The 16,245-nt window shown below is 37.7% G+C and overlaps 1 protein-coding gene across 4 annotated transcripts in view; it reads left to right on the forward strand.

The window, feature by feature from the left end:
• MARCHF1 (membrane associated ring-CH-type finger 1) overlaps nt 1–16,245 on the forward strand; it is a 140,034-nt gene that overhangs the window by 59,881 nt on the left and 63,908 nt on the right. For 3 of the 4 annotated variants that reach the window (XM_087936666.1, XM_087936667.1, XM_026699953.2), the window contains one exon: nt 9,211–9,261. The exons of the other annotated variant lie outside the window; for it this stretch is intronic. In XM_087936666.1, the coding sequence (XP_087792792.1) occupies nt 9,211–9,261 (51 nt within the window). The remainder of the gene's footprint in view (nt 1–9,210; nt 9,262–16,245) is intronic. 4 annotated transcript variants of the gene reach the window in all.

Genomic DNA, 16,245 nt, shown 5'->3' on the forward strand with positions numbered 1-16,245 from the left:
CGCGATGAGAATCGCCTTTTCCACACCGTGACTTGAGTCTCCCCACACTGGCACGCTTCTCTACAAGATGCGTGCACCCCTAAGAGTCACTCCAACAGCAAGAGGAGATAGCGTGAAACCCAGAGCGAGCTTCAGCACCTCCATTCATCCATATCTCATCACCCTTCTATAGGTTAGTCTTAACAGTCCTCTCTTTTCTCCTTAATACTTTAATCTTATTTCACACTCTATAGTTACAGACATATAGTCTGTCTTATATTACCCTGTTTTATAAAATCCACCAATTGTCTGTATTCTTTAATACATTAGAACCTATGTTCATGACCATAATTCTTTCCATAACTTTGGTGATTTCTGCATCTTCTAATGTTCGTCTTTAGGAATTTCTGGGCCAGAGATCATGTTTGATCATCATCTGAGTATGTATTCATGACCAAATTCAAAACTTTTGTGAATTTTTTGGTCGGAATCCGATCTGGTTGTGGTCAAGAGTGTTTGTGACCAGACTGTATTAAAGAAACCATATTTCACAAAACTCGAGTCCATTTGATTTCCAGTACTTTCAAAACTGCTTTTGGCAAAGTTTAATTTTTCAAAATTACGCTTCCCTTTATCCAGTTAACCTTTGGACATCAAATCCTTCTTAAACTCTTTGCTAGTGATTTAAAATCATTCTTTTTCCCCCCACCTTCTTTGATTCCGAAAGATACTCAATTCACCATGTGGTTCTCCCTTATTTTGCTGATCTGAAGTTTTCTTTAAATTACTTGTATCCAATAGTGGTTAAGAAAGTGGTTGTTTTTCAAACCTTGGTTGAAAAACATTACAGACCTCATTGCCCAAACTCTCAATTCACAAATCAAGCACAACAACAATGTTTCTTGAAGTCTCTTTATGAGGAGCAGCCTCATAAAGGAGTCATCTCGTAGTCTTTTTTTTTTTTTGAATGCAGAGAAACTCTGCTAATTAGACTAGGGATGCCACAATGCCATCCCTGCTCTTTCAGAGATGTTTACCAATTCAATATCACCCAGAAGCCCACTATGCTGCACAAATCTGATATCCTGAAATAGCACATATGCAATATTGTCAGGGTTCTGCCGATTGCCCAATGAGTTGATACATATATTGCATTATTTTAGAAAACCAGCTCATACACACAATGCTTAACCAGGGAAAACTAGATTATTCCATTAAAAACATTTTAATATCCTGAAGGAATTGATTCTTTTTCCTAATATATTTACATTGTGAAAATTTAATGTTGTGAAAGTCACCATGTATGAATCAGCAATCATTTGTGTAATAAATAAATAATTGTGTTTCCCAAAGGAAAGCCCATAGGGCCAAAGGCAACTGGACTTTTCCTGAAGATGTTTCTCATCTCATCCAAGAAGCTTCTTCAGTTCTGATTAAATGGTGGGGGATGGAAGAATTTATATTCCTGGCAGTCATCTGGTTGTTAGCATTCTTTCTGAGAGTTATTGAGGCCACTTGGAGGTTGATCTGTGATTTCAGGGTCACCTGAATAGTAGAAATGGCTGTGGAATCTTTTTGAAGTGTTGTAAAACAGGAGATAGGTGGTGTCCTATCTCTCCCCCTCTGGGCCAGAGATCATGTTGGATCATCATCTGAGTATGTATTCATGACCAAATTCAAAACTTTTGTGAATTTTTTGGGAGACAGGACTGTTCAATTTTAATGTAGATGGTCACTTTGAGAAGTGAAATGTCTTCAAGGAAAAACAAAGAAAGTCCAGTTGCCTCTTGGGACAACCATGACCTAGATAACTGAAAATCTTCTCATAAACAAATAATTGTATGGTTGTTGCTGCTGGTTGGGGTGAAGGGTGTTTACGGGTTTCTCACTTTGTATAATTTTAATGTGTAAGTGTCCTGGAAGTGAATTGGTGGCCATTTAGATTTGTTAAATACATAAATAATATGACAGCCCTTCCATATCTGGTGCCCCCAAATATGTTGTGCTACAACCATCACAACGTTTACCTTGCATAATCAACATGTTGGTGAGAATGATGGTATTGATTGTTCAACTCAGCAGAGGCATGAATTTCAATAAGAATTTGTCTCTTCCTGGTTGGAAATAAGATACTTCCAACACTAAGTCATAGAAAATATATTAAACAATTTAATACCAAATTAATATTTACTGATTTATTTTTATTTATAAACTTTATAGGTTATCTATCTTACTTCAAGGTTTATAATCATAAAAGAGAAAAACTATATGAACTAAAAACATAATATCATGCCCCTGTCGGAGTCTGAATCCGAGGAGGAAGACAAACAGCTGACAAGGAGTGGGAGAGTAGCTCCATTGGAGGAAGGGCAAAGTCTGGCTGGGTAGAGCAGGAGAGAGGTAGAACAAGGGAGTTCAGAGGAAGACCCAGGCCCAACCCCTTTTCATCCTAGGCACGCAGGGAGGAACTGAGAAGAAAGCAATAGCTTACGGGGGAGGAAAAGGCCCTGATTCCCTTCATTAGCCACACCTGGGAAAGAAGTTTAAAAGAGATGCTTGCTGAGTGCGGCGTCTGCTGGGAACAAATGTGTGTTTATCTTGTGTTGACTTTGGTTATCTGTGTTCCTGGCATCTTCCCAACAATGTTGAATTACTATCGTTCCTTCACATCTGGAATTCCTTCTCTTGCCCTGACGGACTAATTACCTCATCTTGCCTTGATTTGACTCAGCAGCCAAAGGTTCCTGGGAGAGTTTTTCTCCAGCCAGACGGTAACCAAGACATTGGGGGCAAAGTTGGAGCTAATAAAGGGATTCCTACTGATTATCTGACTGTGTTGCCTTTGTGCCATGCCCTGGGTCATCACACATAAATTAATACAAAATCCAATTAAGTGAAGATGAAGGTGGGAGCTGGATGGGGGTGAGCGGAGGAATCTCATATTATTTGATCAACCACCTCCACTGTGATGCCCACCCTTCACTGGAGGAAGGTCATGAGGATTGGGGCCAACCTCAAAGCAATATCAAATATGGGGACATTTGACATACAACTTATTTGAAACATGATGACAACATATAAGGATGTGGATGTTTTTTTATTTATTATGTTTACTATTACCTCATTAAAAATGAGGAAATCGGTTAAATAAAATTTACATTTGTCTGAAAGGAAGTCCAATAAACCTCAGTGGAATAGAAAGACTTAGAAATGGAAATACCAAAACCTGCTGTAACTGTTGGGAGCATATACAGTTTTTTTTTTTTTTTACTAAAGGAATAGTAGTCATATGAGTGCTAGCAAAAACGTTAGCAATAACAATAGCACTTAGACTTATATAGCACTTCACAGTGCTTTACAGCTTTCTCTAAGCAGTTTACAGAGTCAGCCTATTGTCCCCAACAATCTGGGCCCTCATTTTACTGATCTTGGAAGGATGAAAGGCTGAGTCAATCTTGAGCTGGTGAGATTCAAACTGCTGGACTGCTGGCAGCCAGCAGAAATAGCCTGCAGTACTGCATTCCAACCATTGTGCCACCACTGCTCAATAAATTAAATTAAAATGTTGATTCGGGATTGCATGTACATAAGGTGGCCAAGACACTGATTTACACCCTTTTTAGAACAAACGTTCCCTCTAAGCCCATAGAAACATTTGTGTCAGAGATTAATTCCAATGCTTGTTGGAATAGATATGTAATCATGGAATGAAAGTGTATAGCACTTTTACCCATCTAACTTGTTCATTTTAAAAACTAAGTTCCACCATCCTCTGCCATTAGGCAAGCAAATTAAATTTAAAATCTGTACAATATACATCCAGTAAAAAAGAAAAGGGTAAAACAGATTGGATTATACCAATCTTTCTAGAATTTTCCATACTTCCCTTTACTATATGACTAGTAGCATGTCCCAGTGAAGATTCTTTCACTGTATAACTACAGTGCAGATTGCCAAAAGCTAAATATGAATATTTAGATGTCAGATTTTTAAAAACTGTTACAAACAGTAATGCTTCACTATTTTAAAATTTGGAATAATTTATTTCCAGTAAGCCAGAGAGAAGCCAAATAGATACAGATGGCATTGCAAAGATCTAGTATTAAATCAATGCACATTACAAAAGAGAGCCTGCTTTTGAAAAAGATGTGGAATAGATAATATATGGTCCCCACAAAGGCAAAGCTTCCTTACCTTGTTTCTTCTGACACCAGCTATTTTTGCTGCCAACTGGTCCTCTTCCCATTTGTTATAAATGAAATCAGTCTTCACATTTGGCTGGCTTTCTATGGAACTATTGGTTGCTAGAATAAAACAGTGTATTCATGCAAAGGAGTCAGATTAACTCTGCCAATGTTATGTCTTTCCATGGAGATTTCTCTTTTGAAGTTTCTTTATACAATGGTAGCTTTCACAGAGTTTTCTTCTGCATGCTTTTCTTAAATTAATATGGTCTGCTATAGTGGCGAATATATGTAGCTCAGATGTAGGATGAAAGTGAAGGTTCATTCTCCAAGCTTGTGGGTTGGTTTCCAAATGTTTCGCTACCAGACTAGATAACATCTTCAGTGGAGTTTAGGGAATGTCAGTGTCAGTGTTCTGTTTAAAAGGGCTTAGATGTAGGTGAGGGGTTTGTGAAAGGTCTTGAGATGAGTCATCTGTGAGCCTTGTGATGGTTCTTGTGATAAGGAGATTATTTCGTTCAGGGTTGTTTGGAGGTGAACTGCTGGTGTGTGTGAATGGGGGGAAAATTGCATGAGTTGGTTGAAGGTTGGTACTGTCTCTGGTTGGCTATGTGGTTGATTTGGATTCTGAGGAGTTCGTAGGCCAGATGTAGGTCAATGTGTCTGTTGATGGAATTGCTTGTGGAATGCCAGGCTTTGGTGAACTCATGAGCATGGTGAGTGGTGGTATGGCTGATGATTTTTGTGTTGCTCTAGTCCAGGGGTCCCCAAACCTGGCAAATTTAAGACTTGTGGACCAACTCCAAGAATTCCTCAGCCAGCTATGTCCACAAGTCTTAAAGTTGCCAAGTTTGGAGAGCTCTGCTCTAGTCGAACTGGTGCTGTTTAATGTCGTTGTGGGTAGAGATTAAGAATTGTGGCATTTGGCTGTCAGCGGATGTTCGTGCATCCTGTTTTTTTAATTTAAGTGATGTTTATCTCATGTAGAATTGGTTGCACTGGTTAAAGTTGATTTTGTAGATGACATTGTTTCTTTCATCAGTCTGTATTTTGTCTTTGGTTCTGGATAATTCCTGGTGGAGTGTAGCTGTGGATTTGTGGGCTGTTGTATACTATTGCTATCCCTTGGAGTTGGGGGATTCTGACTGTCAACACCCCTTTTTTCTATGGTAGGGTTAGTTTTTGCATGGTGTGTTGTGATTTGGGTGCTGAGTGATGGAATATTAATTTTTTTGGATAGCCATTATGGAGAAAGACCTTGAGCAGCCATTTCTCTTCCACTTTTCTTAGTGTTGTGGTGATGCGGTCTGGACACAGCTTCTTTTGTGTGCGGTGGTATGGTTGCTTGCGAAGCTGAGGATGTGGTCTATATGCATGGTTTTGCAGAAGACACAGGTTTCCAGTTCTCTGTTGTCTAGGCTCCTTATGTCGATACCAAGGAATGGGAGTCTGTTGTCTGTTTCTTCTTCATTTGTGAATTTGATCCCAATATGTTATTGAGTGTGTTCGTTCAATTTGAGAGCATTTGATGAAGACAAAGATGTCATCGAAATATCGTATCCAGAATTTTGGCTGGGTGATGGATAGGGCTATTGATTCAATACCATTGTCATCACCAAATGAATATGTTCTTTGATGCTTCCAGAATTTTGAAGTAGGGATATAGGAGATGCTGACTTATTGAAGAATGAAAGTAATTTTAAAAAGGAATGGTGAATTATGTTCTACAAATACTTTGTTAACATGTGACAAACATAAAATTATTTGTTTGTTTAGCGTATGGCATATCATACATGGACTTGCAATATACATTAACATTACATCTAGATTAATAAAACACAATAAAATATAAATTAAAAGATCTAAATTCAAATACCAATATATAGGCCATCTAACCATGAAAATGCAGCATAGTTTATATACGTAAAAAAATCAGATCCTGTACTGGTGTATGCCATCAGCTTGTGGTCAGTGACAGTCACAATGTGATCTATAGTTTGACATGGGACTCCTACAGTCACATTGAGTGGGGGATACTATGCCCCATTTACATTTGCTAGACCAATACTCGAATACTCTAGGTATGGTCTTACTAAGGCTATATAGAGTGGAATTAGTACTTCCCTTGATCTTGATTGTATCCCTCTGTTAGTACAATTTAGGATTGCATTAGCTTTTTTGGCTGCTGCTGCACACTGCTGGCTAATATTTAGCTGGTTGTCCACTAAGACTCCAAGATCCTTCTCACAGTTACTGCTATTGAGCCTGGTTTCAACCAGTCTATATGTGTACTTTTGGTTTTTCTTGCCTAAATGTAGGAGTTTACTTTTCTCTACATTGAATTTCTTTTTGTTAGATATGGCCCAGTGTTCTAGTCTGTCAAGATCCATCTGGATCTTGAGCCGATCTTCTTGGGTGTTAGCTATTCCTGCCAGCTTAGTATCATCTGCAAATTTGGTAAGTTCCCCTTCTATTCCCTCATCTAAGTCGTTAATGAAGATATTGAAGAGTAGTGGGCCTAAGACAGAGCCTTGTGGCATCCCACTGCTTACTTCCCTCCATGTAGAGTTAGACCATTAAGGACTACTCGTTGAGTATGGTTTGTCAGCCAGTTGCGAGTCCATCTAGTGGTGGTGCTATCTGTTCCATTTTTTTCTAGCTTACTAAGAAGTAGGTTGTGGTCTACTTTGTTGAATGCTTTGCTGAAATCTACATATATCACGCTCACAGTATTTTGCTGGTCTACTAATTTAGTCACTGTGTTGAAGAATGAAATAAGATTGGTTTGGCATGATCTGTTTTTAACAAACCAGTGCTGACTGCTAGTTATTACTTTACTTGTTTCTAGATGTTGGCAGATCTGTTTTTTTTTATTATCTTTTCCAGTATCTTCCCGGGTATTGAAGTTAGGCTGATTGGTCTATTGTTTCCTGGGTCTGTTTTTTTTTTTTCCTTTTTTGAAGATGGGAACCACACCAGCTCTTTTCCAGTCCTCTGGTAGTTCCCTGTTGATCCAGGATTTTTGAAAGATATGGTGCAGTGGTTCTGAGATGACCTCTGCCAGCTCCTTTAAAACTCTGGGTTGTAATCCATCAGGCCCCGGTGATTTTTTTTCATCAAGATCAGACAGGTGTTCTCTTACTATTTTTTTGCTTATTTTAACTTTTATTTTTGGTCTGTCTTTTAGAGCTATGTTTTTGGTAGGTTGAGCTATAGTTTCTTTTTGCGTGAAGACAGATGCAAAGAATGAGTTAAGCAGTTCTGCTTTCTCTCTGTTGCCTGTTACTTCCTTGCCATCTTCTCGCTTTAGTGGACCAACTGTTTCCTTGATTTTTTTTCTTGCTATTTATATGTTGGAAGACACTTTTTTATTATCTTTGACTTTTGTTGCAAGTCTTTGTTCGTTCTGAGCCTTTGCTATCCTGACTTCATCTTTGCAGATTCTGGCTATTAGTTGTATGTCCTTCTTTCCATTTTTTGTACTCGTCCTTTTTTTCTTTCAATTTGCCAGAGAGATCTTTGTGTAGCCATGCTGGTTTCTTCTTGGATTTCTTGTTTTTATTTCTCATTGGTATTGTGCTGGTCTGGGCTTCTATGATCATACTTTTTAGAGTTTCCCAAAATTCTTGAGTTGTTTTCCTCTTTAGGATTTTCATCCATGGAATCTTTCCCAAGTTCTCTCTGAGTTTATTGAAATCAGCTCTTTTAAAATCCAAGACTCTGGTGTCATTATGTTTTGTTGCTTGTGTTTGTGTTATGTTGAATTCTAGCATGACATGGTCACTCTCACCCAAGGTTCCTGCAGTTTCAACTCCCTCTATCACTTCTTCTGTTTGTTAGTCCAGTATGGCTGTCCCTCTAGTTATCCTTTGGACAACAAAGTTGTCAGCTAGGTTGATTAGGAACTTATTTAATTTCTCACTTGGTGCATAATTAGTTTTCTAATTGATAATTGAAGTCTCCCATTACTATTTTTGTGTGTTTCCTGCATATGTTTGTTAATTGGTTGGCAAAAAGGACATCTAATTTTTGTGCTTGATTGGGTGGCCTATAATATACACCTATGGCCATGTCATTCTTTTTTTTTTCTTTTATATTGAAACATATGAATTCTAGGAGGTTTTCATCTTGGGTTTCATGCATTTCTGTAGCAATATAGTGGTCCTTTACATACAGTGCAACTCCACCTCCTCTTTTATGGGGTCTGGTTTTTTTTAACAGTTTGTATCCTTCTACCAGTATGTTCCAGTCATGGGTTTCATACCACCAAGTTTCTGTTATTCTAACTATATCATATTTACCTTCATGTATTCTTAGTTCAAGTTCACCCTGTTTGTTCCCCAGACTTCGTGCATTTGTATATAGGCGCTTGAGATCTTTATGTCTGACACTGTGTTTACTGTCTACAAAACCTGTGTTGTGTCTGCCTGCCCCTACTTTCTTGCCACCTGTTTGATTAGTGCACATGGTATGGCACACTATTAAATGCTTGGTTTTGGTTGGCATCAAGGTTGATAATCTTAAAGTAATCCTTCTTCAACTGTGGTTAAAGTAATCCTTCTTCAACTGTGATATCTGTATGAGATTTTAGTCTGAATATGCTTTCTCTTCTTTGACATCCCCAATGTAAAAGCTACATGTTCTTTATTTGGGTATTTTTACCCATTTATGTTCTCTTTTTGTGTCATTTACCTCAATTGTTAAGTCTGTTAAATAATGATGAGGATCCAGAGAAATGCATAATTAGTTTCTTTGAACAAAGGAAACTTTCATTTGGTTTTCTTGGGCAGTAGCTTTCCATACCATGAGATGCCACTTCTGAACTGCAGAGATTTTCAAAAATTAGTTTATAATATTGTATAAAGATTTATTGTTAAAAGAGTGCCAAAGTAAAAAATCTTGGGCTCTGCTAAAAGTATGTCCTGAATTCCAGTCAACAATCTATTAACAAAACAATTATATGAACTTCTCAATGGAGAAATGAAAAAATAATACTTGTAAGTTTTTTTGGTCCAAACTAAACAAATCTTATTTTTTTAAAAAACAGAATGAAAAATCTCCAGGGCGTTCAACAAGTCGATCAAGTAACATTTCGAAGGTAAGTTGTAAATCATTTTCAGGAACTTTTGTTGCAAAATGCATATTATCTCTGTTAAATTGTAGATACAAATAAATTATGTCGGATATAAATGGGGTGTAGTTCTAACTAACAATGCATTTTATTCTACAGGAATAACAATAACATTTTGTAGAATTGTAGATTTGAAATTGGGCACTATGCTCTCATGTTAGACTCAGCAAGTCAACATGACTGATGCAAAATACTTTCTCATGTATACTTTCTACAGTATACACGAAGAGTTGAATTTCTGAACAGTACTGCTCTAAAAACTGAACAACTTTGATCACCTTTATAATCTGTTCCTCTAGCAAGCCTTTAGAGGTTCTTGTCGCAAGTATACAGTACACAACTGTAACCTAGTAATTTCTCGCTTCAGTAAAGAAACTCAGGACAAATTGTCTAAAATGTTGGACAAACAACTCGATCTCCGTTAAAGTTAGAAAGAAGTTTGGTAGATGCTTTTGTTTATGAAGGCTTCATGGGAACATTGGATCTATGTTAGAAATGCCTTGCTCTAAGTGAATTATTTCAGGATTCTGTGCACGATAAATAATTAGATAAAAATGTGCTATGTAATTTTATTTGGATGTGTTCAAAGGCTTGCTGATTCCTTCTATAGCTGTTTTCCCTATGGCTTAGTCTCCATTTTATAAGAACCTACCCACTGTCCCTTTCAAATCAAAACTTTTTTTTCTAATATATGTTTTTATTTCTTTAACTATTGATACATAATATATAGTTATGTAGTTGTATAATTGTAGGGAGAGGGCATTTGAGTCATTATTGTCTCACACTGACTGTGTGGACTAATTTTCTTGACAAGATTTTCAGGTTTGTGCCTCAGTTGATACTAGTTTTTTTTTAAAGTACTCAAGTAGCATTCTGTCTTTTTTGTCCCCCTTTTTCTTCTATTTTATGTTATCCATATCTCCATATTTTGTCAGCATAAATGGAAAAGTTGCAAAATTTATACTGGGGATAAACACTGGGGAAAATGACAAAAACATTGTAATGTAAGACATCATTAATTTAGAGCACATTTATATATAAAATACAAAACCAGGTGTTACAATACATTGTTCATAAGTTTTGTGTTCAATATTCCTTTCAAACATATTTTTATTTTAAATAAGAAGCCTTTCCAGTCAGTCAGTCTCAGGAATCTGAAATGCTTGCTACTTGTTTTGCCATCTGTTGTAACTGATTAATGACCATTTGCTCCCTTGCCTAGAAATTGTTAACTTTGCTCTGTGTGAACAGCTTGTGACATTGTTAATGGGCAATGTATTATACTGATTTTATTACAATAAGACAGTTACAATATTAAAGTTAGGGATATATCCAATTACTTTTCAGTAGTGCAAGACTGACAAGAATATATTGATTGAAATCAGGACTGTTTAGGATTCATTATTTAATTTGGATTTATTCCAGATTGTACCTGTGATTAACTATTTCAAAAGTAAATGTTTCAGATATTAAATTATTCTATAAAGAAAAATGGTGGTATCTGTGATTGAGGAAATTGAGAAATAACTATGAAGAGTCTGGATATGATCATAAGAGAGATTTTGACCATGAGCAGAGGCACTGTTGTGAGGATATCAGGATATGGTATGTACATGTGATACTGTATTGTAGAGAAACAAGTGTGTTTGCTTTTGTTTAGTAGGTTCCTTCTCTGTTGTATATAGTGTTGGGATTGTGGTCTTAAGTGACTTCAATTTGATCGCTTCTAGGACTTGTATGAATAAAAGTTGAGTTCATGTTTTCCATAGCAACCACTGGCTTGTGTCAGGTCATCTTGGCTTCAACACATTTCAGTGTTCATATTTTGGATTTCATTTTTGTCTCAAAGCAATAGTTGATGGAAATGGAGGCAATTTCCACCATCCTTTTGCCATGGTAGAATCAGTGGTGGGACTGATCAATATAGTCTGTCCCCAAAACAACCACCTGGGTTTTCCCAGCTCTCTAGTGAGCAGTTCTATTCAGCATCTTGTAAGTGGCTGATATCAGGGATGAGCCAGGCAAGAGAAATTATTGCTCTCAAGTTCTTTCCAAGGCCCAATTCTTGATGGTGACAAGGTTTACTGAGGCCTTTTGGAAGGTGAAGCACCAGAAACCACCCGTCTAGTGGCTATGTAAGAAACAAATCCAGTCAACCTGGATACATGTCCATATTTAACCTACACATTACCATGGAGTTGAAGTGTTTTTATTTTGGTTTCCTTATTACATCAGAGAATTGTTATCCAGTAGTTGTGAACTCCCTTTTGGGGGAAAATTATTTCTGGATCTGCCACTTCTGCACTGTAATCAGTTTCTGTAGCATTTTGATAATGTCACTTGGATTTCCTGTAGCCTTTTTTCTTGTGTGTGTGTGTTTATGTGTGTGTTTGGCATACCGTTATTTGGGTCTGTTCTGCTTAATTTTTATACCAAGATTGACTTTCGTTTACAGAAAGTATTAAAATTTCATTATTAATAATAGCACAAAACAGAAACTGATGCAGATGCAAGGCAGAAGTTTGAGCTTACTGCTAGTTGTCCAACGAAGCATGAATTCTTTTTACAACAGTGAAAAGGTGTATGTCTCATTTATTAACTACCTACCTCATCCTCAATACCTAGCTGAATAATGTTTTTTAAGAAATGAAAGTGAAGATAGAAATAGCAAAAGATGGGAACAGAGTAGGAAGAAATTAAATAAAAAAGATAGAAGACTTCATTTCTGAAAAGTTATGTATCAAGTTATATTTGTTCATTGTAAACAGGCTTTGGCAAGAATTCAACTGGCTCTGTGGTGTGTTTTTAAAAGCTGTTCATGTCCTTTCATTCTTGATGCCTCTGAATCACATCTCACAGAGTTTTCATAATCATAGCAACAACAAAAGATAGAATGCCATTTAAATTAAGTAAGATGATAAATAAAAATCTTACTGGAATGTATAGTCTTTTGTATCTAAACTATAGACAACTAAGAGTTTATGCATTAGAGGTAAAGCCATTGCTATGAAGGTAATGGTTATAGCTCATATCAGAGCAGAGCTATACAAGAGTCAGAGTTGATGTTCAACTGATGGGTCCTTCAAAGTCTATGAGGTTTCCATGATTCTCCAAACATACTGCCTTTGATGCCAAGCCAATGTTTGTCATTTTGGAAATAGGCTACCATTACTAAATTCAAGAGCAAAAAGACAATTCATTTTATTGAATCTGATATTATCTAAATGTACACAACTCTCAAACCATCTTACTAATATACAAATTGGCTTGTATGATTTAATATAGCTCATTTGAATATTCTTAACAGACTGCCTTATGTATACTGATATTTCTAGCTTGCTAGCTTGCTAGATGATCCTAGATAGATGATAGATAGATAGATAGATAGATAGATAGATAGATAGATGATAGATAGATAGATAGATGATAGATAGATAGATAGATAGATAGATAGATAGATAGATAGATAGATAGATATTCAACTCATATAGTAAATAGCTGTGTACTAGGATACAGGAGATAAGAAGATATATAGTTATAATAATTTCTTGGAGTTCAGTTCAAGAAGAAAATATAACAATTTTGTACAAGTAGAGAAAGAGTTTGAAATAAATAAATAAATAAATAACTTATTTTTTGTTGCTATAAAACATCCCTGAGTAAGCCATAGAACAAATTATGGGGTTGGTGAATACTATATCCCAGGATAACTCTAGTAAATTATTACTGGCAATCACTAGTACCATTTTAAAACAGACATCAATTCGAGGCAAGCAATTGTAAATCTGTTCCCTATATGCTATTCTGGATAATCATTTATTTAATGGAAGCATTGCTCAAAGAAGGATGCATAAACAATTGAACGTCCTGCTATCTCAATGACAATATATAAATCTGCACCATACGTTGGAGCCTTTTAAAGGGCACTAAGTTTGCAAACTTCATTTTCTAATCACTTTCAGAAATTCTCTCTTAACTGTTCTAAACCTACTACTAGAGATCTTCAGAACGACAGTTTTGAAAAGTCTGCATCAAGTGAGTTTATCTTCAACTGCGAACAAAAGAAAAAGGAATTACAGGCTTCAGAATGTAAAGGTTTTTAAACAAACAGCAAAAACCGAAATAAGCTAAGCTAAATAAGTTTTCTCCAGGCTCTCACCTTTCTAGGAAAGTGGTGGTATTGCACCTTTCTGGATTTTTACAGGCAGATTTTAGGACCAAATATGGGACCGACACTCTATTTAACAGCAAGGGGATAGAGATTGTGCCGTCCTTGGTGTCTCAGTGGTTTTCGATACCTTCAACCTTGGTATCCTATTGGGCAGACTTGGGATTGGGCGTCACAGTTTTTCAGTGGTTCACCTTCTTCCTCCAGGGTCAATCCCAATCGGTCTTAATTGGGAGTGAGAAATCCAGCCTATAACCCCTCCTTTGCGATGGGCCACAGGGCTCTACACTCTCTGCTCCTCTTTAACATCTACATGAAACTGCTGGGTGAGATCATCCATCATCTAGATGCACTGAGCACCCTTTCAGTGACAGGGGTGCTCTTGGGTTCTGGATGGGGAACAACAGGCTTCAATTGAACCCTGTAAAGATGGAGTGGCTATGGGTGGGCCCTTTTGTATCCAAGAGTTTTTGATCCTAGGTGGGGTTGCAGTACCCAAAACAGACCTGGTACATCACTTGGGGGGTGGGGTCCTCTTGGATTCACGGCTCCTGCTTGAAGAGTAGGTAGCATTTGCAATCAGGTAGGCTTTAGCCCAACTTTGGGTTGTGTGCACCAGTAATGTCCCTCCACTCAGTCACTCATGCCCTAGTCATATCCTGATTGGTCTAATAAGCTCTGCATGGGACTACCCTTGAAAAGTATCTGGCAGCTTCAAGTGTGTACCTGGTGAGCTACAGTGCAGCGGTTGCCTACCAGTGGGCCACGGCCCACTGGCTGGCCATGAGAAAATTTTGGTGGACCACAGAGAAATCTCAACCCCAGAGCACCCCTCCAAAGCAATTAATCCAGACTGCGAAGAAACACAAGGCTGCAATGCCCACATGGCCCATGGGAACCCTCCCTGTTCACTCACTCCTTCCCCGCCAAACCTGCCTGCTAAGTTGCTATTTTTCCTTTTTCCGACCATCAGCTGTTCCACTGTGCTGGAAGATTTAGATTAGCTAGGAAGCAGGAAATGGTTGGATTTCTTGCTTTCTAGCTCATCTTTAGATCTTCGGCTCTGCTTTTAAGTACAGCTGAACCTCCCTTAGGACTGAAGTTTCCATTATTCAATGCAGACTCACAGCAAGCAAATTTTATGTCCCAGACTGAGCTAGCCGATGGCAGATAGATAGATCTCTGATTATGATTATCTCTGATTATGTGAACAACTCAATCTGCCTGCCTGTTCTGCCTGATTTTGGGTAAAAGTTGCTCTTTTTCAATAAAAAAAATCAATATTTACATACATGGTGAGTTTGTTGTGAGTTAATTTTGTGGGTTTGCTTGCAAGCAAATTTAATGAGTTTGCTTGAAAGCAAATTTTATGTGACAGACTGAGCTAGCTGATGGTAGATAGATAGATCTCTGAATGAATCTGTGATTCTGTGAGCAACTCAATCTGCCTGCCTGCTTTGCCTGATTTTGGGTAAAAGTTGCTCTTTTTAATAAAAAAAATCAATATATAAATATTTATAATATTTACATACAAGCTATGCCCAGCAGTCACATGATCACCAAGCCACACCCACAAATTAGGCCACACCCACAGAACTGGTTAGTGGTCCCTGGAATTGAAAATTAAAAGTTTGGTAGTCCCTGAGGTCCGAAAGGTTGGTGACCCCTGCTATAATGAGTGCCCAAAGAAGGACACATATAACCTCTACTCTATGAATGGCACTAGGTATCAGTTTGCTTCTGGTCTAATTCAAAGTGTTTGTCAGGTGGTGCTTCATTCAAAATTCAAGAAAGAAATACTTAGACTCCTTAGATTGGAGAAAAGATATCTTTTAGTGAAAATGAAGTGGTAGCAACCGTAGAATTCTGAATCTGAGAAATTAGGTGCGCAAATCACATATACAAAGTGATGGAAATGTTCCCACCCCCCATAGTTCAAATGATTCTTCCAATTAAAAGTTGTGAATATGATCATGTGGACATCTTCAGGTGGTGATGAGGCCTCTGTCCGTTGACCTTGGCATATTTTGATAAAGGTTTCCAGCTGCGCAGAGAAAAGAAAGCTAAGCGAGAAATAGAAACCTAAGCAGGAATTTATACTCCCCCCTCCTCATTTTACACAACACTAGAATGTAACACCTCCAGCTCGCTTCCCAGTCTTTGCCTCCTCCTTCTCCCGTTACTTATGGCAGCCAAAAGATGCAAAGCAATAGTAGAAGGACTTGAAGGCTGACAGTGTTAATCATGACCTATAAAGTATAACATAGGGCCAAGCTACTTACAGAACCGGCTTTCATCCATGACATCAGCCCATCCCATTAGTTCAGGCAGGAAAGGCATGCTACAGACCTTGTCAGCCAGAATATTTCAACTGGCAAGGTCAAGAAAGAGGGCTTTTTTTCCACTGCCGCTATTTTGTGGAACATCTTGCCCCCAGAGATGAGGAAAGCCCCCAATCTTCTTGTCTCCCACAAAAGGGTCAAAATCTGACTGTGTAGCCTTGCATGGGTGATTCAGGGGCCCACACAGCCATGGGACTGGTTGGCCCCATGAAACGCCTCCCACCACCTGCACTAACCATTTTAGTCTCCTTATCTTGGATCTCTCTTCCTTTTGCAATGTTATAATGTTTTATTGTTGAATTATTCAGTTTGAATGTTTTATTGTATTAATTAAATTGTACAGCACCCAGAGTCCTGCTACACACAAACAGAAGGGGGGGGGAGAGGGAGGGAGGGAGGGAGAGAGAAATTTGGAATATTGACTTTTACTATAATATTTTG

This window comes from Pseudonaja textilis, chromosome 6 (assembly GCF_049901715.1).
Source record: "Pseudonaja textilis isolate UNSWEBS1 chromosome 6, rPseTex1.2, whole genome shotgun sequence".
Taxonomy (NCBI): domain Eukaryota; kingdom Metazoa; phylum Chordata; class Lepidosauria; order Squamata; family Elapidae; genus Pseudonaja; species Pseudonaja textilis.